This window comes from Aquila chrysaetos, chromosome 6 (genome assembly GCF_900496995.4).
Source record: "Aquila chrysaetos chrysaetos chromosome 6, bAquChr1.4, whole genome shotgun sequence".
In the NCBI taxonomy this organism is placed as follows: Eukaryota; Metazoa; Chordata; class Aves; order Accipitriformes; family Accipitridae; genus Aquila; species Aquila chrysaetos.
The window spans coordinates 49042695-49069283 of NC_044009.1; the positions used below are offsets into that span (position 1 = coordinate 49042695).

Below are 26589 nucleotides of genomic sequence, written 5' to 3' on the forward strand. Positions count from 1 at the left end.
GGAATAGTTAACAAAAACATTAATTTTTACGTACCTTATATTTTAAGTAATAAAATTACTATGATGTGTTGATTTGCTGTTAATCAAACTATATTTGGGAAGAAAATGATATTTTAGTTTTACCATTGCTGCTTTGTCCTAAAATATCTGCAATAAGGTTGGCTTTTGGACTAAAAAAAAAAAAAAAAAAAAATAGAGAAGGTTTTCTTCTCTACTAATTTTTATAAAAAGAATCCCTTGTTACCAAGTAAGGTTTTTCTCAGTTATTATTTCAAAAGGCAATGACACAAATTAAAATGGCTTTTTGTTAAAATGACTTTTTTTACTATCTACCTTTACTGGTGCCATTGTTTACCATGGAATAATTTCTGTAGTACGATCTATATGGAATGCGCGTTGAAGGTAAACAATTTTGGACGCGCCTGGCTTTGGTTTACACTGGTTTCACTATGATCTGCCTTTTTATATACTATGGCCACTGAGTGCTGTGCAGTGCCCAAGGTAGTTTTAAGCTAAGTTGGGTCTCAGAAGCACGCTAGCCTGGGAAGCAGTATGAACTAGGCTGTGCTCAGGTGCGTGTGGCCATGGCTATGCTGCTCTGATGCTTGAGCCAGTTTGTTTCAACTTAGCCCGGGTATCCCTCCACTGCCATTGACAATGTAGAGCATATTCTTACACAAGAATCCTTGCAATTTTTTTGTATTGTTCCTCTTTTTTTTTTTTTTTTTTTTTTCCTGCCGGTACGTTCCCCCCCTCCCTTTTGTATTTCTGGCACATATATGTCCACAGGTGTTATTAAGTGTAGGGTAGCATGTGGTGTCCATGCTTCAGTGCTATCGCAGAGGAAGGACTTCCTACAGGAAAAAAATGATCACTTTCAGTATTTTGCAGGCTGCCCATCTAAGCCCATCATTGCCTGGCATCTACACACTAAGGGCAAGGATCCAGCGAACTTGTGAGTGGGCACCATGCCATCTGAACAGATGGGCATGGAAGTAGGCAGCCAGTAGACCATGTATGTGCATCAACTGTGGGTGTTGAGGGCAAGATTCCCAGTGGAGAATGTCCAAACAGCTGTCTGGCCTGAGCCAACATGCCTACGACCAAGCAAAAGTGCCATCCCTAAATCCTGCTGAGTTGGATTAACCTTCAAAAATAAAAATTGCTTCTGCAGTAGCATAAGGTGAGTTTTTGGCTTGTTTAAATCTGAAAGAAAGAACGAGGGAGGCAGGATAAAGAGATGCACTAACATAGAGTCCACTAGAGAGGACTGAGCATTTGTCTAGGAATATTAATAATATTTTAGACAAGGGTATTTATATGGTATACAGTAACTGATGACTTGCAGGAGTGTGACATCAATGTTAATTACACTCTTTCTGTTAAGACGGTCCTTTCAGGAGAGACCGAGCTTTTGAGTGCATTTTGATTGTAGTGTATGTGCTGGATGTGATTTTGTAAAGGCAATTCTTTGGGGGTTTTTTTGCACATTTGCTTACTAAGTTTTAATGGTTTTTTTGCTTGCCCCTTTCCCCGAGAATATTATTCTAGGGTGTAATTTCAGGTCGGAGTTGCTGACACAGTTTGCTACTGTAGCTGAGTTCTCACATTTATTGTCTTTATTTTTCCAAGATCCAAAGGGGACATGAAAAGATAATCTATCATTAATCTCTGTCTGTATTAACTTTGATTTTTACCTTTTATAGACATAACATCAAAGAACACATTTTTGCAGATGTAGATGTCAGAGGCAAAGAACAGTGAAATACTGATGTCTATTGCATTTTTTTCCTGCTGTTTTTTACTCCGTGTTTCTTCAATCATTGGTGCACTACTCATCTGTAATTTCACCAAAGCAAGTGCAGTAGTTAAGATTAATATATTCTAATATCATGGTGAACCAAAAGTAACAACTGCATGATGAATAGAAAAATCTGAATAGGAAGCACCAATATATTTTGTTTTATAATATACCTTTTTATGTATGGCTAGCTGAATACTGTCACAGTGTGCACGTTGCTGTATTTTGTTACATATTACAGGCTGTAACAGAAAAGGCTAGTACAAATATAAATAAAGTCTCCCTTTAAATGTTCTTTTCTTGAATCAATGAGTATTACATTTAATACAATTAAAGCATATTGAAGCTTTGAGACCAGGTTCCAGTTTGATTTCCAGTTGGAAATCCTAAGGATTACAGGCAAAGCAGCTGTTGTTCCCTTCGTGATAGTTTGATCCCCAGGTACGTGAATCTGAGCGACCCGGAGTAAAATTTAGAGCAGCCTTAAGATTTCTTGAACTCATATGCGTGGTAAGAACCTTTTGTAGCTGTCTCCTCTTCTACATATGGTTTTGGCAGGTCTCCTACTCCTGAAAAGGCTAAAAATGAAGCCAACTACATCAGCTGGGACTCCCTCAAAGCAAGGATCAATTGGACAAATTTCAAAGTCCATTTGAGTATCTAGAGAGGAACAAAAGGGCTCCCACTCTAGGGAAAATCTGCTCCTGGGAAACAGCAAGCAATTAATGGAGAAAAGTACCTAGTGCCTGCTGTAGGCTTACCCTTGGAGTTAAAATATTAGCCCAAACTGGCTACACCAAATTTGGATCACCCCTCCAACAATTTTGGGGAAGAAGGTGGCATAGTTTCAAGCAGGCCATGCTTTGTAATCAAACTCTTATTTATTTATTTACTATTTAGACTCTGTTAGACTTTTTAGAATTATCTATTTTCTGGTCACAGAGAATCAGTTCATCTTAACGCTGGCTGAAATTTAAACTAGGCTCTGAATAATTATTTGGCTTTTATTTCATGAATGAAGTAGCTGAATAAATCGAGACACTCCCGCAGTAAAAGTGCCGCGGCGCTTGTCTACAGCAAGTTCTGAAGTCGGGGAGCATGCCCACGTGATTAAATTGCCTTGATATAAAATACATACCTTCACAGGCTCGAATACGAAGGAGGACCCTCGCACTGTGGGAAAGGTCTATAGGATTCTGATTTATAAGGGAGCAAGAGGTCAAGGGAAGCAAAACCATTATCATTATTTTCACAGGCTCTGGAGATCTGAACTGAGGGTAGAGGGCAGTGTGCTCAAAGGGAGACATGCAGGGGGAATGCAACACAATCCTGCTTTCTTTTTTTCCCCCTCCTCTGACTTCAGTCTGCAGATTCTGCTGAGAGTATGTCATATGTAACAAACTCAAGCCTGTAAGGACTGTGAAGTGGTTTTCTTATTAAATGATGCATAGAGAGATTATCTGGTCTGTAGCCAGAGCACAAAAGCTCCATCCATGCAAGTTCCTATTCCCGAGCAAAGCGTTTGGTCACCTGTCTAATAATGAGTTTTCGGGGGCCTGGGGATGGGGACAGAGGGTGAGAAGCAAAGGAGGGCTGATGGGGACAGGACTGAAACTGCACTTCACACATCTCTTTCCCTGCAAGCCTTAGGAAAAAAAAAAAAAAAGCGGGAGAACTAATGTCACATTATACTGCCTTGTAGTCTCCATTACCTTTTCTTCTGAAGAAATCTGTTTGGGACAAGCAAGGAGGAAAAAAACCAAAACGTATGGCTGTAACGTAACCCTCCTGAGGATGGTGTTGGGAGGGCTTCAGAGCAAGCCGGGAGCACCCACGGCTGTGGGCCAGGAGCCCGCTGGGACACGGGGAGATTTCCCCGGGGCCGAACGGGGTCTTGGGCTGAGCTATTGCACAGGTTTAATGCACGGAGAGCATCCGCAGCAACGGGTCGGGAGAGGAAGGCGATTGCTCCTGCTGTTGCTTGACAGCCTCCATCTCTTGAGGATGGACCAAAAACCCTTCTCTGTTGAGATGACAAAGGAGCGTCTCCGAGTGGGGAGCCCTGTGGGATTTTCTCGGTGCCTTTCGCAGCAGAAGAGACACCGTATCACAGCAGAGCTGTTTCAAAAATAATTTCTGTAGATAATGATGGACTTGCCATACTGCCCAAGACTTTAAAACAAAACAAATCACTTCGAGCATGACAGCGAGTTAAATGTTACAGGATTTTCCTTTCTCTTGCCATTGCCTCGGTGTCTTTCAAGGGATGGGGCCATTAACAGAAATGCATTATAATATTTCTTAAGTTTCTCTATCTAAGCAATTATAAGTTGTCACTGCATTATGGGAGTGACGGGGAACAAAATGACCAGAGGCATCACTAAATCAGGTATCGCCCCTCCTTCTCTGTTGAGGGAACAGTTTTCACAAAAGTTTATGTGACTGGTTTGTACTTTTATTGCAAACTTTCAAGCTGCCACCAGTAAGTTCGATCCTATAAAGAATGGAGTGTTCTGGCCCTGATCCAGTAAAACACTTAAGCCCATTGCAGAGTGCTTTGCTGGATCAGGTCCAGAGCAGAGCAACATGCAGTAGTAGGGGTTCAACAGTAGGGGTTTTCTCTCTTTTTTGGGTGTTTATGAAGCAATCTCCACGGACATGATTGCAACTTGGGTAGGATGAAACAAAACAATAGTTAGACCCCCAAAAAGAAAGGTCAAGGCATGAACAGTGTGACAGTTTTTTTGTAGAAATCTAACAAAACCTCCATGAGAACCTTCTCCTTGATGGAGCAGTACAGTGATTGATGGAGAAAACGGCAGGTAGATGTCATCCCAGGGTTTCTCATCCAAAGCAGAGCTCTGCTGCACCAGGTGCTGCTTGTTTGAACAAACTGTGGTTTTCCCAGGTTACTTGTAGGTGACGTTTGCGGGTAAATAACCTGTGGTGAATAACTTATTTGATAATTTTGGAAACCACTTAGAGATGTCTTAGAATTATCTTAATTATTTAGGGATACAAGTGAATTCAGAATGATGTTTCAGGAAATAATTAATTGCCTCTACTTTGCACTAGAGCAGCCTGTCTGGGCCTTTTGAGAAATGCTAGTTGGTTTTGTTAGGTTTGGTTGAAATAAAAAAGTAGTATGTTGCTTCTTGTTGACTAGATGAATTAGTCCAGAAATATGCTTGTAATGGGAAATAAAATCCAAAGCAGTCCTCCAAGTCTCTTTCTAAACCAACGCCACGCTATTTGAAAAGAGTAGCAACGAGTTAGTCTTGATGAATTCCCATAAAAAGAGGGAGAATTTAAAGAACAAATGGGAACACAGAAAGAAATGAAATTAAGCATCAGGTTATTGCATTTTACTTCATCAGTGTTAAAACAGCAGTTGTCAGATGGTTGTCCCTTCACGCCGGGATACCAGGCATACGTAATGGAGGCTTTGCCTTTGTAGAAAGGATGATGACGGATTAGTGCTTAGATGCTGAAATAACTCTGGTAGGAGATGGATACCCTTTAGCTAAGGGAAGGGGGGGCTGCTGAGGCTGAATTTAACAAAACCAGACTTGCCCACAGACTTGCAAGCGCTCACAGAGTGGATTTTTAATGCTGCAGGTGACATTGTTGCTGACTGAAGAATGTTCATCAAATCAGAAAACTGCTGATAAGCTGCCTTTCCCAAAAAGGGATCTCACGAACTTCTCCTGTAAATCTCTGCCTTTCATCATACCCTGGGAGGTGAGGTAGAGGACTTGTGAAGGATATTATTTAGGTTTTTCTTCAGTTTATTAGGGTAATCAAAAGGAGCTATAGAGAAAAAAAAAAATCTCAAAACATCTCCTTTATGGTCTCTCTATTAAAAACTGAATGAAAGAATGAAAATAATTGAGCCTACACTTCCCTTTTTGAATATTTTGGTACACCACTGAAAATTGTGAGTGTATTGAAACGTGAGTATATTGACTACTGTCACCCAGGTTCTGCTAAAAACTTTAACGTTGAACCAAACGTATCGTAAAGGAAGTGGTATAACTAAGTCGTTCAGCAGTATTTGCAAAATATATTTAAGACCGAATTTGTATAAGGCCTGTCGGAATTTTATAAAATCAGTCTTAAAGAATATATTGTCTCTGTTGTTGCTGAGTTTTTTCAAGCTGTTTTGATTTTTTTTTTTTTAAGTTCTTTTCTACCAGCCTTTTGGTTTAGAAAATGAGTGAGAACTTTGTTGAACTTTCCATTAATTCCATTTGTAAGCCAAATATTTGGGTTTTTTTTCCAGAAGAGCTTGATCTTGGCTTACATATCTGTGGATTTTGGTTGTATTTCTGTAACTATATTCAGACTGTGGAGCTTCAGGACTTTCTTGATTGAGATTGCTCATTGCTGGGCTACAAAGTAATGTTATTTCTTTTATTTTTGCCCTATAAGAGAAGCATGTAACCTTTTTAGAAAAAGTATTGTGTTAAATAATCAGGTAAGATGTCTGTTCTTTCTCCTTGTACACATGCAGTTTTCCTTAACATTTCTGCTTTGCATACAGCGAAGACGTTTTTAAAGCATATAATATGATCCATAACTGGATTTTTTTTTTTTTTTCCTTCTCTCACGTTTCCTGGAAATCTTACTGTTGTCTTTTTATTACACTACCACTGATAATTTGCTAGTACTACAAACCCAGTACTTTTTACTATCCCCTTTCTTCTTTTGGTTGTGGATGGATTTAGTGCTTCTGATAGATTCTTTTTTGCATGTATCAGATGTGAGCATTTCTTTTGCTAATGCTCTGATCGCTGAACCAAAGACCCGAGCGAAAGCTCTGATCGGTGCTGTACACTTCACAAAGTTGCACACAGGGTCCCCAACAGACACGCGTGATTCCTGGAGAGAGTAGCTGAATGTTAAAATAGATGCTTTGGAGTGGTGGTGTGTCTTGTTATTTAATTTGGATGAGTGAAGAATATACTTTAGAAAGCATCACTGGGCAATATGCTCTGTTGTATATTAAGGAATAATTAGAATGGGGGATCTGGGTAAGAAAGACTTTTTATGATCTAGACCTGAATAGTTTAGTTATATGTCTTGAGCACTGTAGAACCTTCAGAGTTGTTGAACAGTAAAGATAAAGAAAAAGATAAATTGAATTAATTTATTTTGAATTTATATACATGTCTCTGCCTGCATTAATATTAAGTTCCATCCAAAATCTAAATAGAAAGACTGTAATCTTAGAAGTTCTCTCAATAGCATCAGCAAATCATTCTTGTTTACCCTACATGCTAATAAAACAGGAACATGACACTCCTGAAAACAAGATTGCAAAATACAGAAAATGTGGTCTGACATTTTTTTTCTCCCCAAAGGAGGGACTGCCACTAACTAAAGTATTTCTTATGAAAGCTCGATTGCTTAAGATGCAGAATATTAAGAGAGAAAAACACTTTAGGACACAGCCATGTCACCAGCTGTTACTCACCCTTAATGAAATTGTTAAGTGATATTCTTCATAAATAGGTCAGAGAAACTTTTGAATTGTGAGGAATGTTTTATCTCTTTCTTTGAAATGTTTGTATTAAATTTAGAACTGGTAATTCATTAAGCTCATTAGCTCTGACTAGGAGAGTAGAGCAATATCTAGGATATAGATTTCAAGGCTTAAAAATGTTACTGCTTACAAATAAACATGAAAGCAATGTGTGGAGAAAAAATATGGGATCATAATATGTTTAACTGTTTTTTGAGCGTGGCCCTCTGGATTAATTAAGAACATTTTCTATATTCAGACACTTGAATATAAACAGAATACATTATGACTTTTGGTTAACTCTGTTTTAATAGGGAAAAAGAGAATGCATTATGATGAATACAGTGGAAACTAGTTGAGACTATATTTTTGGCTTCAGTTAAAAGAGGAGATAATCACTGAATTTTACAGGATCCCAACTCCAAATTATATTATTATTGATTGACATTGAATTTAAACAGTAAAAGTTTTACATATATATATATATATACACACACACACACACACACACAGAGACACGGACACGGACACACTTTTGGGTGACCTGTTCTTTGTTGCAGATTTGTAAGGAAGTAAAATGTTATCGAGCTCTGCCAAATGCTTGATTTGTGATGAAACTTTTATTTAGTTGTAGTAATTTCTGGCATAATGCAATAATTTCCCAGACTTAAGTCACAGATGGTTATACTGGCTTCCTCCTAGAAAAGAGGGAACTGGAGGAAATCACAGACTCAACACGGGAACAATTGTAGAATCAGCGTCCAGTATTGCTGTAGCCTTCCAGTTATGGAGGTTTTAGAAATAGCCTTGAAAGCAGTTTAAATGTACCGGATATATTATGTGCTTGTTTCTAATTACTTTCTAGTTTCTTGATTGACTTGCTCTGTGGCCTTGAGGTTTTAATTAGCATCTTTCCCATTTCTGTAAAATGGGTTTAAGAGCACCTAACCGGTTAAGAAATTTTTGAGATTCTTGATGGAAAAGTCATAATTTAAAATGGTTATTATCAGTTGGTTAATTTTTAGGTAAATTTGCCAATGTGACATTACAAAGAAACACATTTATTCCAGAGATTTCTGGACCCTAGTAGTGTACGCTTCAAATACACAGGGCTCAGTGGAACACCCGTTTCCACAGAAATGCGGTGCTGAAAGAAACCACATTTCCAAAACTCCATCCAATGCATGCTGTGTGGCCCAGTAATTAAATTTGTTGGTCCACCTTTACCTGCATGTATTTGAATCCACTCTGAATTTAAATCCTTGAATTTTTTTTTTTTTTTTTTTAGGTAAATCGTCATAGAAGAAATCACTCCCAACATAACCTAACGCTTGCAGACATCATTAGTACACAGGACCACACGGTAAGCAATTGCTCTATAGAACTGATAAATCACTCTTGTTATTTTAAATGTTTATAATGTAAATGTTACACACGCTTTACTAAAGAATAAATACATGAGGCTTTGGATGCCTCAAGATGTTAAGGGATTTGAGGGACTTTGATTAATCAATAAAAAGAATAATTTTAGAAGGTACAAAGCAATTTATATAGCTTGACTTTGCTGTTAATTCAGTTTTACTAGACAGATGTTTCATCAGTATTAATACTTGGTATAAAGGAATGTGACCATGTCTTTGTCCTGTCTTTGCCCACATTAAGGTGTTTTTAATATTGATATAAATTTTTATAAGTAAAAGTGATCACGAAATTTAACAAAATTTTCCTTGACATTAAAAGAATCTAGGGGGACTGAGAAGCATAGAGGTTTTTCTATTAAGAGAAAATGAATATGCAAATACAAATTCATCAAAGAAATGCTCGTATCAGTGGTACTTTCACCTACACAAACTTTTCAGGATTAGGTAGGTTCAGAAGCTTTGAATCCTTCTAATTAAGAAAATTATAGAACCTATATGTGATATAGTGATAATTACTTTTCCTTATAGTTTCTAATACTGTTAGCTCACGACAGTATTTTTTTGATTATTATTTAGAAACTCAAATATTTACACATCCATACTCTCATCTTCAATATTCTTCTAAAAAGCAAATTAAAAAAAACCCCACAGTCCACAAACACAAAACCCCACACAATAATTCCATTTTCTTATTTCTGTGCTAATTCTTCAGGGCATTTTGGGTCATTGTCTCAACCTTCCATATGTTGAAAAGGTGCAGGAAGGGCAGCAGCTTAACAACAAATGATGATATTTATTGAGACAGAAACAACAGAGCATATTATTAGGATATATTTGGTATTCTTTTTAATCTAATGTCATCTATTTGCAGAAATATTGTAAGTTGATACTGAGCTGTTTTGGAAGTATTTTCTTGAAAACAAGTAGAACAGAAAAAGGGATATTAACAGATGTTAAACAAGGGGAATATAGCACCCCAAACAGAGTTTATAAAAATATTGGGGTCATCCTAGAAATCTTTTTATTTGTCTTTGTGGTAAAGTTGTTTTGTAATTCCATAAATGCCCTTTATACTAATTACAGAGAAAACTGTGCACATTATCAGTTACTGAAGACCATGCGAATTTTTTTTTTTTTAAAGCCAGCACCTGTACTAATACAATTAAAGTAATAAAGTAATAAACATGTGAAAGTTACTTTGCTTAGCACTGAGAGGTCTCATTAACTGAAGATCTTGTATTTTTGAGCTGTTTAATTTTGAGCTGTTTAATTCAAAACAAATGGTGGATTTGAGCTATGTGATTTAAATCAGGATATTTTATATGCCCAACATTTTTTAGTGGATTTGATATTTTAGCTCATGACAATTGTAAGGAAAATCTGACTGAGCAGCAACATTTTCATCTGGAAGTACATCCAATTTTTAACTTCCCAAAATGTGAGAATAGAGGTGATTCAGATCTGATGTTGAAAATCACATTTGCTTTTAGTTTTGGATTGGTTAAAATAACAGTTTGGGAAGGGTGGTTGGTAAACTTTGAAAACATGAGATTTTGGGTCTGATTCAGAGAAGCAATCAACAGCTTGAATGGTTCGCCAATGCTCCTCCCAATTTCTGTTTCCAGATGGGTAGAAATATTAAAAAGAATAACCTTTCTCATATGTTATTTGGCATCTCTGGCCCTGGCCAAGCACCAGAAGTTTTATGCTACAAAAATGAAGGGTTAGAAGGGGAAGAAAAATATTGAAAGATGTAAAGTAAGTTTGATATATTTAAAAAAAAAAAAAAAAAAAAAAAAGTAGGTGGAGATGGGGATTAAGTCTTATTTTAGCTCTAATAATTCATCCATCCATCACTACATAAATAGTGACATGACTCTGCACAATAATCCCTACATATTTTCTCTCTGGGTTTTCTATGGCAATGATATGCATGACAGGAATTTGCATAAGATAAGTACAAATTATAGAAAATGCACACACTAATCCTCGTGTACCCATTTGAGAATGTCACCTAAATCATTGTCCACAGACCTACAGACCTTTTCATAGGTACAAACAGACATGTACACAGTATACATTTCTTTATATGCTGTATACCAGCAACAGACAAAAATCTAAGGAAATAGTTAAACGTATTACAGTGTTAATAACATGATATTTCATATAATCAAAATAACAGATATGTTTGGTTTAAAAATCCTTATGTTCCATGTTAAAGCATATTTTATTGCTATTTAATGGCTTTGCAGACAGCAAAATTCTATTGAAATTGTTACAAAATCGCCTTGTGACACAATTTACTATAAAGACCACGTGGAGTTTCTAATCCCCAAGTCAGGCATTGACTCAGTAGTGTTTGAAAGGGAAAACAGTCCCACTCTCAATCACAATTTTGCTTCTTTTCCCATTACTGACACGGTTGGGACGTCCTTAGCTAATGAGACCTGATGAGACGGCAGGTCAATGGGTTTGGCTGAAGACCAGTCGTCTTGTTTTGTTCGGTTTTGAATTTTTAAACACAAATTCACATAGCCAAAAATAACCCCTATCCTAGACTGTATATCACAGCTATACAAGGGATGTTTCAGCAGATCATAGAGACCCAAGTGTCTGCAAGGACCTCTGGCTTAAGGAAAGTGTTCAGAGATGTGGAGGAGCAGAAATTAAGAGAGAGAAATGTAAACAAAACAGCAAGCCTAGGACTTGCTTCTAATGCGCCAAAACTCAAGTAGGACGTTGGTACCCTACAACCAGGTGTCACAGCCTCGTGCGTACCGGCAGAGTCCTCAGCCTGCTCTGGCCCCACAGAAAAGGGACCAGGTTTCAGCAACGGCAATAGCAGAGTATGGGATCTTCAAGGATGATATCAATTTGCTAATATCACATGCTGCTTTGTATAGGTAATAGCTAAGGGCTTTGCCTTTTGGGGTGTATTTTGGAAAACGCGCAACACAGCTGTGTTTTCCTTTGTTACAATTCCCGTTTCAGATTGTGTGTCGAGAATTGACAGAATTGCTCGATTTGGTTTTCTGCAAGATACTATGAGATCATTTAGTTCAGCTGGAAACTTGAAGACAGCTTCTCCCTGCACATAGATGCACACGCTCCAGGGAAATGTGACCTTTTAAGGGCCGTGAGGGGTGAGCGCCTCAATACCGGAGCCCATCTGAAAGGCAACACTACTTAAAAACATGCTGCTTTTTAGCACCTTGCGTGAGCCTTGATTTGGTGCCAGCTCAAAGCAAAACGTGGCACCTATGAAGGCAATGTAACTTTTCCTGTTGTAGAGATATTTAATGTTTCTTTGATATTGGTTGCCCCTAAACATGACTATCTTTAGAATATAAGAATCAAGAAGCTTTTGCAGAAGTATGGTCTGTCCCTCATAGCTATTAATGAAACGTGGACTCCTGCAACTCAATATATGAAATGATACCTTGACGTGACTTACCTACAATATATTTTCAATTAATTCATCTTTTACTTATAGCTAGAAACTTTGCCTGCATTAAAATAAGTTTCTTCTAACTGAACAAATAGAATATTATTGTTTGGTTTTTTTTCTTTTCAAGACTAGTTCTGTGTACTAATTGACTTTAAACGTTGTTTGCAAATTTTCAAAAGAACTGACTGTATTGGAAAACAATAGGCGACTAAACTGAGAATTAGTGATAAAATGCCTCCACAGTAGATTAGCTAGATGCAGACTCTTATACATGTACTAAGTGGATTCATTCATCTGAATAAAATATATGGTTATGACATGTTTTTTCTTCTTTCTTGCAGGTAGTGGAGAAAGAAGGATATCTTCTAAAAGCTAAAATAGCAGATGGTGGCAAGAAATTAAGGTATTATATGTGAATGTTATGGAACTTTTCAGTTGCAAAATTCAGAGTTGATGCATGTTTAAGTATATATAGCTATTATTGCTGCTAATAACCAAACTGCCACTGTTTCAGTATTAAGCCAATGTATGATTACAGTCCCAGAAACCAAGTGACAGCGGCTAACGGGCTCATTGCATGCAATGATCACGTGTCAGTGTTAGCCTCTATATTATATATATTATACACATATTGAGGACAACCTTAAGGCACCAGGCAAACCAACAATATATTTTACGGTGGGCAAATTTTATGTGCTGAGTGTGTGCTTGAGGAGTCAAGGATGGGTTGTAGGAACCACCACGTGGTGACGGCACAGAGCTGCCAAGGCAAGATTATGAAAAGTGATCAGGACTTACTCACTCGGCACTGTTTGTGTTAAAAATAATGTGAATATTAATGCTGCCTTTTACGGAAGGATTTGCTATGGTTTGCTGTACTTAGATGCCTGGAAAGGAGTAGCAGTGATGTGACCAGCACTGTATGTTACTGATGAGAATGAGAGAGTAATGTGAAATACTACGTTTTCTGCCTGGAGTAAGGAGCCAAGTAATAAGTTCTCATATCTATATAGTGCTAAACCATAAGGATCCTAGAAATGCTCATTGAAAAGGGAGTCTGGACGTCACCAAGTCCAACCTTGAAACAAGAACTTTGCCAACACTTGGCCAAGCCTGCTGCAGCTGGCCGCCATCTGAAACCGGCGTAACTCGCGTTTTGGGAAAAAACATTGAAGCCAGTAATACTCTGTTCCCCACTTCGGACACTGGCAGAAGCTTCTGCAGAGCACGCGTAGGCTGGGCATCGCCTGTGGACATGCCCAGACTCTCCCCGGGCGGCGGGGTCCCATAGCACAAAGCAACTCCCTGGCTTGGCGTTGCACGCCGGCTCGGCGTAGGCACAGGCAGCGTAGCTCGGCCACTTGTATTTTTAAATAGCCCTGAAGATCAGGCTGGTATTTTTAAATAGCCTCAGAGATTGTGAGCACCACTGAAGCTATAACGTGCTGCCATCAGGTGTTCATCTGACAGAATGCAAATGCAGCTCTGACTTGCAACCGTGACTTTGGCACTGGAGCTGGCTCGACGAATTCACGCCATGTCCTTGTCGATGCTGGCTGGGTCTTCTCTGCATACTCATATTTATGGCTCTTTATAGAGGCAGAGGGTGCGTAGAAGGATTCATCTACTCTGCCTACACTTTGTCTGACTCCTCCTTTCACTTACCTAAACTTCATCGGCTGGAAGTGATTTCTTGACTAACATTGGTGCCGCACGGCAAAAATTAGAATATTGTGAACTGACTTTTCTGAAGAGCTTGAAAACCTTAGTTCGCTGCACGTAGCCGGTGAAATACAACGTGTGCCCACCTGTACAGAGACTAATAGGCTTTAAAGAATTTTTCTTATTTTTTAAAGCTGACAGATGACTTTATGGACAATCTGATATAAAAGGTTGTCTGGTTTATATACCTTTTATCTTTAGGTCACAAAAGTAATGAAGTTTTGATTTTAAAATGTCACTTTTAAAATGAAAGAACTGCAGAATAAAAGAACTCGGGAATTTAGATTTAGGGGGAAAAAAGTCTTGTGAATAATATGGTGAAATTCAGTTGCATTCTCATACCTTCTATAATTCCTATAGTCTCTTGCAGAAACACTATATTTTCTTATTCCTGATGGAATTAAAGCATTGTCCCCTTAAAATTCAGAATGAAGCTTGGGTAAAACGTCTCACCTGATATAATTTAAGAAATACCTATCATTGACTTTTTTTTTTCTTTGTTGTTGACTTCTTATTTCAAAGCCAGAGACAGAACTACATTTACTTTTTTTTGTTTTTTTTAATGAGGTCCAGGTTGAACTGAAATGTTTTCAAATCTTGGCAAACTTCCCAGCTAGTTTGATCAGAAATTTGAATCTTTTAAGAAGATTGCACATAAGTCTGGGACCTCAAAACACAATTACTGATTTGTATTTCTCAGCTAGAAAAACCTGCCCCACAAATAGCTGGAGCAAGCAGCACTCTGCCTAATAGAAGTGTCCATGACACAGAAATGTTCCTCTCTATAGCTAATGTCAAGCATTTGGTGTAAGTTGGGTACTGAATCTAAGCTGCATCCCAAGGGTTTTAATCCTTTGATAATCCATATTTATCCAGGATATCCATCTCATAGGAAAATCTGTTTAAACTGGCACATAGCAGGTTTGGCCACTTACTCCCCTGTGCACTTACGAGACCTTTTTTGAGCAGGAAAAAAAAATAGAGAAAATGAAAAAGAACTAAAGTTGTGCTTACCAATAGACAACTTGTATTCACTACCTTGATGGTGATTCTCAGCTACAGCACTCGTTTCCTAAGGATACTTTAAAAAATAATTAACTGAGGTTGAACTGTTCTTTATGCCAATGTACACAATTCACAGCTATGACCATAGTTCACATTAGCTAAGGATACAGCTTTATAGTGGTAATAAATTTAGCTGAAAATTTCAAAGTGACTTACAAACACTGTCCTTTTGTGGGGAAATATTTGTCAGTGATGGTCAGGTGCTTTTCTACAACCCTACTGTTTCTTTCTCTTCCTCAATGTCTCTCTCTTTATTTTTTTTTTTCCCCATTAACATGGCATAAAAAATGCAGTCCTAATTAATTTGGATGTATTTATCTCCTTCACAGAGAGTTTCTTTCACTGTTGCTTCTTGTTGGCTGCATTTTAGGGATGATTGTTAGATGGTGCTGGGTGAAATCCTGCCCACACTGGAGTGAGTGTAGTTCCTCTGATAATGCCAGTGGTGTTAGGGCTTCACCTGTAATATTGGTTATGCTCCTTAAACTGAAGACTCAAACATATTGAATAGGAAAGTCATTAATAAAAAACCTGCCTGTTGTTATGCCTGATGTGTGGTTTGATGAGATATGGAGTGCAGCAGAGCTTTGAGATGGATCTGGAAGTGAGCATCGAGAAGAAGACTGACAGGCTTTTAAACTCCACAAAGCCAGGTTTTACTAGAATAAAAAATGCCTTTGTTTGAGTTACTTAGGAATACCTAAGTAGAGAAAACTCAGACGGACTAGGGAAGACAGAAGAGAGGAAAAAGGGTTTCTAACAGCTCCTCCCTGGGCCCTCCCTGTCCTTACGGGCAGCTCCCTCCTTTTAATGCACTACAACATACACGTGAAACAGCCTGTTTGTCTCATGCATTTTCAGGTCTGTTCTAAAATGTTCAGATTTGCGGCTTGCATTCACGTAAAGCAAATAAATAGTGGGTTCATGAGTATTTTTGTAAATATCAGATGTTATGACCCGCAAATCGGAGAGTCAAACTTGAGATGTTGATCTAAAAATAGTTTTCTATCAGATCAGATCCATTTGTTTATGATTATGTGGTGGTTTGAAACATCACATTATATGTAATACATATAATAACATTTTCTTCTGAGTTGATTATTATGTTCTTCTGCGTCAGGGGACACTTTCACATATCCATGTGTATTTTGACTTCTCCCTGGCCCCAGCAGTTTGTCAGCTCTCTAGGGCTATACCGTGAACTCCTGATGTTTAACGGTTACCTAAACCTCTCTCAGATATCGTTCTTATCTTCCTTGCTCTCCTGTAAATTTTTAATTTAAGGAAACGAGAAAGTATTTGGGACCTTTCAAAACAGACCCTTTGCTGAGCTCTGGATAATCAGATTGAAATTACATTTTTCCTTCTCGATCCTATTTTAAGTATTAGTTACCAGAAGGGCACCAGCTGTTCTGGAGTCCTCTAAGTATATGTGAACTTTAAGCATGTGTGAATAATCCCCCTGTTTTCCTGTGGTTAAGGCACCGTGGTGGAAAAAGAACATAGATAGGCTTCAAAACATGAATGAGGAGAAAGAAGCCCTTCAAGCTTTGTTAGGCCACAGTCAGGTATAACTATGATGGTGCAACTCAATCGATATTGGTGGAAGTGCATCGCTGATATTGACTTGAGACCATTGTTTCTGACATGAAATAATTAAAACCCAAGCCTACAAATGGACCATCTTTTACCTCCTGCTTGCATGCCTTACTGATTTTTTTTCTTTTTTTTTAATTTTGTTTTATTTTTAAGGAAAAACTGGTCCACATCCTGGATTGTTCTCACTGCTCGGAAAATGGAATTCTACAAAGAATCCAAGCAGCCTGCGCTAGCCAACCTGGTAAGCAATCAACCATGCAATATACTCAGCTTCCTTGCAACTGTTATTTCAGTATAAAAAGTTTTTGGTGTTTATGTAAGAGAAATTCAGACTGAGCTGGCAACCTTCAAAGGTTTGAGAGCAGCTGAAGGAAAATGCCTTGATAAACTTTTAATCAGATGTAGTGTATGAGAAGAAATAGGACTTAGCATGTCCTTTATTAAGAGGTGCATTTTGAGAATAATTGCAAAGTGAGACAAATGGTGAGTGACTACCCAGTAATGTGAAGGTAACACTTTAAATTAAGGTGCCATTTATAAATGCTTTATTCTTATTTATGAAAATGATCACTAAATGCAGCTACTTCCTCAAATAATGTATTATAAAGTATGTTATAAAATGCATTAGTAATAAATGCTTAACAGATGATGCGATGAGAATCTGTTGCAAAGGATATTGTGAGATGTAAATTGTATTAAACCATGTATGTGCATCTTTAATACATGAATTTAAGTTGTTATCTACCATCCTATAAAGTAGCTTATACATTAATAAATAATAATAAATTATTTATAAATGGCACCTTAATATAGGGTGTTACCAAAGCAGAAAACATTGTAAGTTAGCAAAGTGATTTTTTATCGTAGTATAAATGTGACATCTACCATATCCCGCTAACCTTCCTGAATATTTCTATGACTCCATCTAATGCAGCTAATGCAATTTCTGTAGCCTGTAGTTACTACAAAGTGAAATTTGCAGTACCTTTTTATTGTGCCCCAAGGAAAGACAACCGATCTCAGTCTTCGGAGATGTGACAGCTACATTGCGCAAGCAATAACGGCGTGTATCCCTTCAGTGCTAGTTACTGCCGAGTTTGAGCCCACGAACCCGAATGTGGGCAACGAAAAGGGAATTCGGTAAATGTGGGACACTGTGGGCAGTGCAGGGACAGGTTTGACAAAGCCCTGTTGTGAAAGGCTCTCAAGGCCTGATCGAACCTGCCAAATCTCATTGGCATGATGGGTGGCCACAAAGGTGCTCTCTTTGGCAGGAGTCACAAACAATAAGCTATTTTTCCCGTGGCAGGTGATGCAAACTTTTTCTTCTATATATTCTTGAACTACCAATGCCACCTGCCATAAAATCAGCTTTAAAGAACGCCTTTTCATGCCTTCCTTTTTTTGGAAAGAAGGTGAGGGTTGCAGCAAAAATAAAAGTAATAGATGATACAATAAAAGTAAGTAAAGGGTGAAATCTGGCACTTTCTGCTTCTCTTTGTGCTGGTACAGCTGGAAAATACTACTTTTATTCAGCCATGAAAACAGTATAGCGTGAAATAATATTTTTTTTCGGAATCATCTGTTTTCCTTAAACTTGAATTATATATTATTGAAAAAAAAAAAGTCTCAGGTGAGCTTATTAGAACTAATCTTATAATTTACTAGCTGTCTTACACTTCTGCCTGCTACCTCTTCTCCTCTCTCTTTGCAAGCCCTCACTGAAATCCCAGGAGATAAATGGACTCGTGGAAATTCAACACACAGGAGACTTGATTTCGCTCTGAGACTCCTCCACATGGTTAAAGTCCCCATTAGCTCTTTAAGAATTTAGATACTAAAGTAGACCTGCCTGGAGAATGCGACTCTGGCCCAGATCTCAATCTGTTTAACTCAAAAAATTAAGGTGTGTTATGAGAAGGGATCTTCTGAGAAGTCGGTCCCTTTCCCTGAAGTCTCAGTTGTCACCGGTGCTCACAGTCAGTGAGATAACATCTACTGCCTCCTGTGTTAGGAAGAACACAGGCATATTGATGCCATATTTTGCTCATTATGGGGAAAAAAATAAGGGTGTTTTTTGTGTGGTGGTTTTGTTGTTTTTTTTTTTTTTTTTTTTTTTATTCCATGCTCGATCTGAACACTGAGGCTCTGAACTCAATGTTCGCTAGGTGAGAAAAAGCTGTTAAGGTTACATTTTCTGTCTATTGCATATAACTTATATGCAACAGTAAATAAACAAATTGGGTTAACCTTGAAAACAACAAGAGCTGTCAGTATTCAAAATCTTGTAAAGCAATTTCTTAAACCCAAATTTCACACATCAAAAAAAAAGCTAAAGCGCTATGTTGACCTCATCTGATAAAGCAAATGCAATGCTTATTTCCTTTGTAAACCATTTAACCAGATGTAATTTTGATAGTGGAAAGGAAATAATACAAAACTGAATCAATAGAAATCATTTGTTTACAGATTTTTTTTTTTTTTCCAGCTGTAGTTTACTTTGGAAAAAGGGGAGCTCAACCATTAATTAAATAATGTAATAAAGGCAATGTTCATTCACGATAGTATGACTTATAACAACACATTTTTAATGTTAACAGGAAAATGATGTAACTTAACAAAAAGATTAATGTTCCTTTGTATTATAAAGATATTAATTCATTAATTATTAATTATTAAATACTGTACATGAAGTGAAAATTTAGAATAAGACAGCATCATTATAAAAGGCATGATATTTCACAATAAAGGCAACCGGAGAGAGGGAAATGAAAGCATATTCTAATCATACCTCTTTTCCTGATGATAAGATAACATTTAGAGGTGATTTAAAATTATATTTTCCAAAATCTTTAATAATATTATAATGCAAAGAACTAGTGATAGCTAAAAGGAGTTTTTGTTGTTCCTTTGAACGACTGTAGATGTAGGACTCACTATAACAACTTCCTCATTGATTTGCATGGAGAAGACTGGGATCCATAGCTTTCTGGTGAAGCTAGAGACAATATCTGGTATTATTATTAGTAATAGTTATAGCACAACAATTAAAGCACACAGAGGAGAGATTCAGAAAATGAGCTTGTTTACAAATATTACTGAAAATGCAAGTTTGCATCCCATGTAGCTAAATCATTACCTTCTGCTGCTGCCTTGATCATTTCTGGTCATGCTCTTGATACGCTTTTTTTTTTTAACATTCATATGAATCTAACTTGCTTTTTATTTTAAATTAAGGGCACTGTGATCTAAACGGATCACAGCTCCATTCTTTCTCACCAGTGCTAAATTCTATTATCAGTTGGTCTTTCTGACCAAGAAAAAGTAGTCTGTTTATTCCCTGAGAGAGTTTATTCAACAGAGGTTATTTTAACCTCAGGTTATTAGCCCATCTGCAAAGTAATTTACTGAGAGAAAATGCTGCTGAAATCCATATTCATGTTTAGGAAGATTTCATTGTAGCAGACACTTGTATCAATTTACAGCATAACCCCCTCCAACAACATTGATATAACATAATTGCTCTGACTGCAAAACACGAAGCAAGGACGTGGAGTGCTCAGGCTTTCCCAGTAACCTTAACTTACTCTCTTGCAGCGTCTCTGAGTAACGCATAAACCAGAATGCAAACTGTGTCACAGGACAATGTTTAGGCTGGAATGAATTTCTAGGGTTTTCCCTACGGGTTTAAGCAGAGCTTCCCGTTGTGTGGAGCTCCCCAGGCGCACAAGAAGGGCTGATATGCACAATGGACAGTTTCAGGCTTGATGGATCTGAAAGGTTTTTAATGTAGTTTTCTTCAGAAACTTCATAAACTATGCCATACCCATGTGTCTCGTATGGTGTTCATAGCCACCTCATATCCCGTTGTGGGCAGAATTGCTAAATTCTCCAAAAGAGCAGTTTTGCAGCTGATCGCTGTACATAGCAGAAGGGGGTTCGCTTATCCGATACCGTAAGCTTGCACCCCATCCTTTCTGGAAAGGGAGATGCACATACTTATACTTTTGTTCTGCTTGTTACAAAATCAGAGCTGTAAACAAACTCCAGATTACTACAACAACAAAATTAAACTGTGTGCATTGAATGCACAGAGGAGTCCAAGTTGACGAGAAGCTCAACGTGACCTGGCAACGTGCGTTTGCAGCGCAGAAAGCCAACCGTATCTTGGGCTGCATCCAAAGCAGCGTGACCAGCAGGTCGAGGGAGGTGATTCTCCCCCTCTACTCTGCTCTGGTGAGACCCCACCTGCAGTACTGCGTTCAGCTCTGCGGCCCCCAACATAAGAAGAACATGGACCTATTGGAGCAAGTCCAGAGGACCAAGAAGATGATCAGAGGGCTGGAGCACCTCTCCCATGAAGACAGGCTGAGAGAGTTGGGTTTGTTCAACCTGGAGAAGAGAAGGCTCTGGGCAGACCTTATAGTGGCTTTCCAGTACTTAAAGCCACTTTCCTGGCTTAAGAAAGGGTGGGTGGCGAGGCACTGGAACAGGTTGCCCAGAGAGGCTGTGGCTGCCCCATCCCTGGCAGTGTTCAAGGCCAGGTTGGATGGGGCTTTGAGCAACCTGGTCTAGTGGAAGGTGTCCCTGCCTATGCCAGGGGGCTTGGAACTAGATGATCTTTAAGCTCCTTTCCAACCCAAACCATTCTATGAGTCTACGATTCGTTCTAAGTTCTGCTGCTGCATACACTTTTGTACAGTCATAGAAATTAGAGATGGTAAATCCTATAGAGTTCATTAGTCTGTCTTCCTACAAAAACTCCCTGGACTTTCCATTGTTTTTTCACACTTCAGTGTGAAATGCCACAGCAGTTTTCCTGAGGAAAATATCCTGTAGCCCAGTATACTTCACTATCAAGAAACTATTTCCTGTTTCTTTATCTACGTTTTAATCTCTTCATCTCATTATGTGTTTCCAAAACTTCTTGAGTCTTTCTGCTGGCGGAATAAAGCTGCCCTTCTTTGTTAAAGTATTTTCAGACTCAAGCTATCTTTTTGGATAATTTTTTCAAAGAAATCAAGGTGACCCACTTTGACGAGGCTGTGTTATGTGTTCATGATGGGTTACACAGCTGCCTGCTCTGTGCGGCGCAGACCTGGTCATTGCATGGAGTCCTGGGGAAGAAACTTCCCTGGGGTATCTCCTGGCCAAGGAGGGAACGACCTAGTCAAAGGAAGCACCAGAGCCCTATTTATAAAAGTATAGTGCTGGAATACTGAAAATTTGTTTGGTTTTTTCCCCCCATTTGAATATTTTTTTGTACTAATCGGTTAGTGTTTGTTTTTCAACTTTGTTGCTTTTGCCATGCAAATATTAACTGATTAAATTTCACAACAACTTTGTAAAATCAAGTATCAATAACTGATCTGTTATGAAAAAATTCAGAAAGATTAAGTTCTTGTCAGAGGCCAGGCAGGAAGTCTGAGGCAGAGTTGGGGAAAAAAATCCAAACCTTGCTCTTCCAGTGATTTAGCCACAAGAAGATCCTTCTGTTTTGAACAGCATATTTCTTCTATTAAAAATAATTTAAAAAAAATAAGAAAAGGAACAAAGTCACACAGAACTGTCAGTTTTAGAGGAGCTGAACCATGGTGGTTTTATGGTTTGGCAAACGGAGAACATAATTACAACTCCAGTACTGAAAACTTCCAGAGACTCTGGCTGCAAATTACTTGACCAGGATACCTTACTCTGCTTCTTTTAACCTAAATAAGTCCTTTTCCACCCATCTCAAAATGACCCTGGAGAACACACAATTTTTTTAGCCTTTAATAACAACATCAGAGAAATTCAGTGAGCAATCTTTCGAAAGCTGGTTATTTGGCTGATGCTGGACTGGCCACTGTTAACTTCTATTAAGTCTGTTTTCTTTATCACCAATGCCATTTTTTAAGGTAAAATGGCCTAAAAACAACAGAGCAAAGAAGATGTGTCAAGCTGATTAATTACGTTATGTGGATACTACTCCATATCTTACCCAGAAGGGACTTATTAGTGCTTTATACTGTTAACAGTAGTATTTTTATTGTTGTCTGGGATGTGCAGTAACCTAATCTACAAAGGCTACTCTAAACTACATGGGCTTTGCCAGAACTGCTGCACAGGCAGAATCCCTGGAGAAGGAATTTAGATGGCAAATGAGCATTATTGTGCTTTACACCAACTCCCAGCAACGTAAATGATCCAGGCAAACAAACGTGCTCTTTGAATTATTTGCATCCATACGGAGGAGCTGGGGAGGCAGAGCTGTGTCACTCCGGGATGCACGGACTGACATTGCGAAGTAGCAAACTGTGTGGAGCTACCCTAGCGTTGAGCTCTTTCTTGATGTCACATGTGCCCTCAAAGCCTTTTTTTTTTTTTTTTTTTTTAGGAGCTAGAAATGATAATTTGTTTGGAGAAAGGAGATAGCTTGTCTTACAGATATGATGTATATTCTTGTCTAATTTCTCTCCTTTCCAACTGCATCAGTTTAAATTTCCATTTGGAAAGCCCACAAAACTTTACCTTTAAACCCAACGGCTTTTCAAGAGGTTTTGCAAAGTAAGCATTTAAAATATCTGGTCAATGTATATGCATTTGTGTTCTCATCTATTCTATGTTGTATTAGACTGCTTTTTAAACCATCTATTATTTTAAACATTATGTATTTAGTATAAGAACCTTATTTCTGAGTTAAGACACCTCCGAAGTGGTTATTTAATAATACCAGGGAATAATGAACTCTTTTCAGTAATACCAGCAGCTGTGCTACAATAATCTGTCACTTAAACTTGATCTATTCTTGTTTTATCTGATAACTGTCCCCATCTGTGAAAAGTCAGGCCATACTCATGGTTGATTTTTTTTCTTTCCAGAAACCAGGATATAAACCTGAGTGTGTGGATTTGTGTGGTGCTCGCATTGAGTGGACCTCGGAGAAATCCAGCAGAAAGAATGTCTTTCAGGTAAGAGCCAACGCATGCATTTCATTGCTCATTTGAGTATAAACTCTGTTAAGAGGTAGGTTTTATTTCTTTGGTTTTAATAACTAGAGACTGATTTAATACAGCGTTTTTCTTACCAATACAGGAGTGTAACATTTTATCAAGCATCAGTTTACTATTTTTCTAAGAGAAGGATTTCTGATGACTGAGTCTCCTAAACACTTGAAAACCTGTTGATTTATTGATTAATGCTCTATATTCAATTTGTTTTTAAAACTTAGTAGGTAATTGCTTTGGGTTCAGGCCTAGAATCTTGACCTAAAGGACTTCCATAAACACAACTTCTTCAAACTGCTTATACAAGCACTGCTCCAACACAGTGCGGTTACTCTGTTTATTTTTATTGCTGTTCAGGGTCCTCAGACGGTGATGACCCAGGTTCATTTCTGGAAGGGGAGGGGAGGATTTTAAAAGCTTGCCTCTGTCAGGGCCAGCATAGAAGGACATGAATTTCTTATAGGACTATTCTTCATTGATGGAAAAGAATATTATTTACGTGCTTCATCTAAATCCCATTGAATTGAAAAGAAGGATCAAGGCCCAAGAAGATGAAAGGATGAGAAAAGCGTTACTGCAAGGTTAACATTCCAGGATCTAGGGGCTAAAATAGTTTATTGCAACATCTTCAGGTTTTGGACATAATCCATCTCCCATGAATGTCAGTAGAAAGGGTTTGTTTTTTTTTTTGTTTCGCTAAAAGTTGCATCAAGCCACATCAAAATATTATTCTCTATGAACCGACTTGTTTCCCAGAGTTCTAACATGAAGAATTTTTAACAATACAAACAATAAAGGGAGGAGAGACGCAGAAGGGAATGTGTCAGGGTCAGGATACTGTTAGTTAGCAGATAGTCCTTTGGCATCATCACCGATGAAACATGCTGGAGGAACCAACTGTGCCCGCGTCTGGGATTTAAGAAAAAAAACGACCACAAACAAAAAACCCTTGAGGGACTGTGCATGGTTTCTTGAAAAGAAACCTCTTTGGGTCAACTGGGTGTTACAGAGACTTTTTCAAGGTTTATTTTTCTAGACATCTTTCTAAAGCGCATGCAATATTTAGAAAAATTCCTCTTCTTCAAGACAGTGAGACTTAGGCTTCTATACCCCCCACATCCTTCAGGTTGTCTTGAGACAACACTTGGAGCTTTGTCATTTCCTAGGTATTTTTAGAATAAATATTTTGGTTTTGCTGTCAATCTTCAGCTTTTTCACTTGGAATGTGATTAAGTATAACCTTAGCCTTCGCTCCTGCAACCCCCTGAGCACACTGACAGGTCTTCTGAGTTTTTAGGGTTTATTTCGCATTTTGCAGGAAGCAAAATTTATGTTTGGAAATGCATATTGGCGTGGTGATTCATTGCAGCTAATACATTTCCAATGTAAAGACAAATGAAGCTCTGTTATTGATTTACCAAACTGGTCGTATGAAGACTTTGCAATACATTTTCTTCTCACTTCTGTTAGTGTGAGGTGTAACTCCACTGAATCAGAATAATGTGAGAAAGGAAACTCATGCACTACTGTTTGAACCCATTAAAACGTGTCTTCATCGAGCCAATAAGTGAGTGGGAGAGACATTAAGAAGTAAAAGCATGGGAGGAAGGACATATGTTAAGACACATTTTGAAAAGGGATGGAGCATTGTTTAGACAGAGAGCTACAAGAAGATTATGCCAGATGGTAAGAGTGAAAGAGGAGAAGGCTTTGGCATCAGTAGTGGTGACATTTTGGGGAAGGAAAGGACTGAACGAGACTGGTGCTACATGAGCAGATAGAGTGGGAAGGGGACTAGAGAGAGAGCGAAGATTTATGAGATAGTCTGGAGGGAATCCAAGGCGAGTTCGAAAGCGGAGAGGTCAGTTTGTACCTGGATACTGAATATTTCAGGAAACACTTCTGATGATCTACTTATCCCTAGCGGGTGGGAATAAGATTGATAATGTCTGTCTACTTATTCATAGGTTTGTTCAAATGAAAAGAACATGGGTGATTTTTTTTCTGTGACCTAAATATAGATGCATTGCATTGCTATTTGATTAAATACGTTAGCTGCCTAACTCTGAAATGATCAGAAATAACTACGATTATGTCTTCAAAGCGTGGCAACAAAGCATAGTTGGTGGGTTTTTGTTTCATTACTTTCTGAATAATAAAACATTCTGTTCTGGTTCAAACACAGCAATGGTTGCTTTCTGCTAATATGTTGTACTAGGAGTAGATGCAGGATTTTGAGTTTGATTTAGCCTGGGTGCTCAATTTGAGTTCATGAATTATAGATTAGAAATAGAAAATGACTATTGAGATTTTGGTTTGAAGAAAAAGAAGGAAATCTTGAATTTAAAATCTAAGCATATGACAGTTAATGGATGGTAACAAGAAGATGGAGTACAGGAGTATCATAAAGAAAACTAATTGGAAACATGATGGATGCACGAAAAAAAAAGAGGAAACTGCAAGTAAATGATATTCAAGCAGGAAGATTTGGGTTTCTGGTCTTGATCATGAGGTTTTCAGCAGTGTTACTCTACTCATTTTAATTGAGCTACTCTCTGTTTAACAGGATAAGTCTGATCTGTCTCTCACACTATCCAATTTGTGCATGCAGTCTATTTCTGTTCTTGATGAACATATTACGTGGGGTTTTTTTCAAGTTTTCCTTCATAGTAACTGAAAATATGCACCTCATAAAATATAACCTTCTGATTTTCCTTCATTTGTTTTATTGATGATATAGCTAGCACCAAGGAAAAGAACTGGTTAGGAACAGCTTCACATGATGTGGGGAAACGTAGCGGTTTGCAGTGAGATACCGTGCTGTTTGTTCTTGCTGGCTGAATGACGCGATACACTAGGTCTTCATCAGAGGAGTGGTGAATAAAAGAAGATTTATGTTCAAATCACATGCTTTAAATATTTCTGCTAAGTGCTAGTTTGCTCTTTGGTGTTTAGCCTGAAATTTAAAGCACTGAGGATTAAAAGGATTACAACATAATCTTAAATAATCCTAAGTGTCATTT

At 38.0% G+C, this 26589-nt stretch overlaps 1 protein-coding gene across 5 annotated transcripts in view; it reads left to right on the forward strand.

Annotated features, from left to right (window-relative positions):
* ARHGAP15 (Rho GTPase activating protein 15) overlaps nucleotides 1-26589 on the forward strand; it is a 331480-nt gene that overhangs the window by 39237 nt on the left and 265654 nt on the right. For all 5 annotated transcript variants that reach the window (XM_030018687.2, XM_041124393.1, XM_030018685.2 and 2 more), the window contains 4 exons: nucleotides 8614-8688; nucleotides 12536-12597; nucleotides 16734-16821; nucleotides 23441-23530. In XM_030018687.2, coding sequence (XP_029874547.1) covers nucleotides 8614-8688; nucleotides 12536-12597; nucleotides 16734-16821; nucleotides 23441-23530 — 315 coding nt within the window. The remainder of the gene's footprint in view (nucleotides 1-8613; nucleotides 8689-12535; nucleotides 12598-16733; nucleotides 16822-23440; nucleotides 23531-26589) is intronic.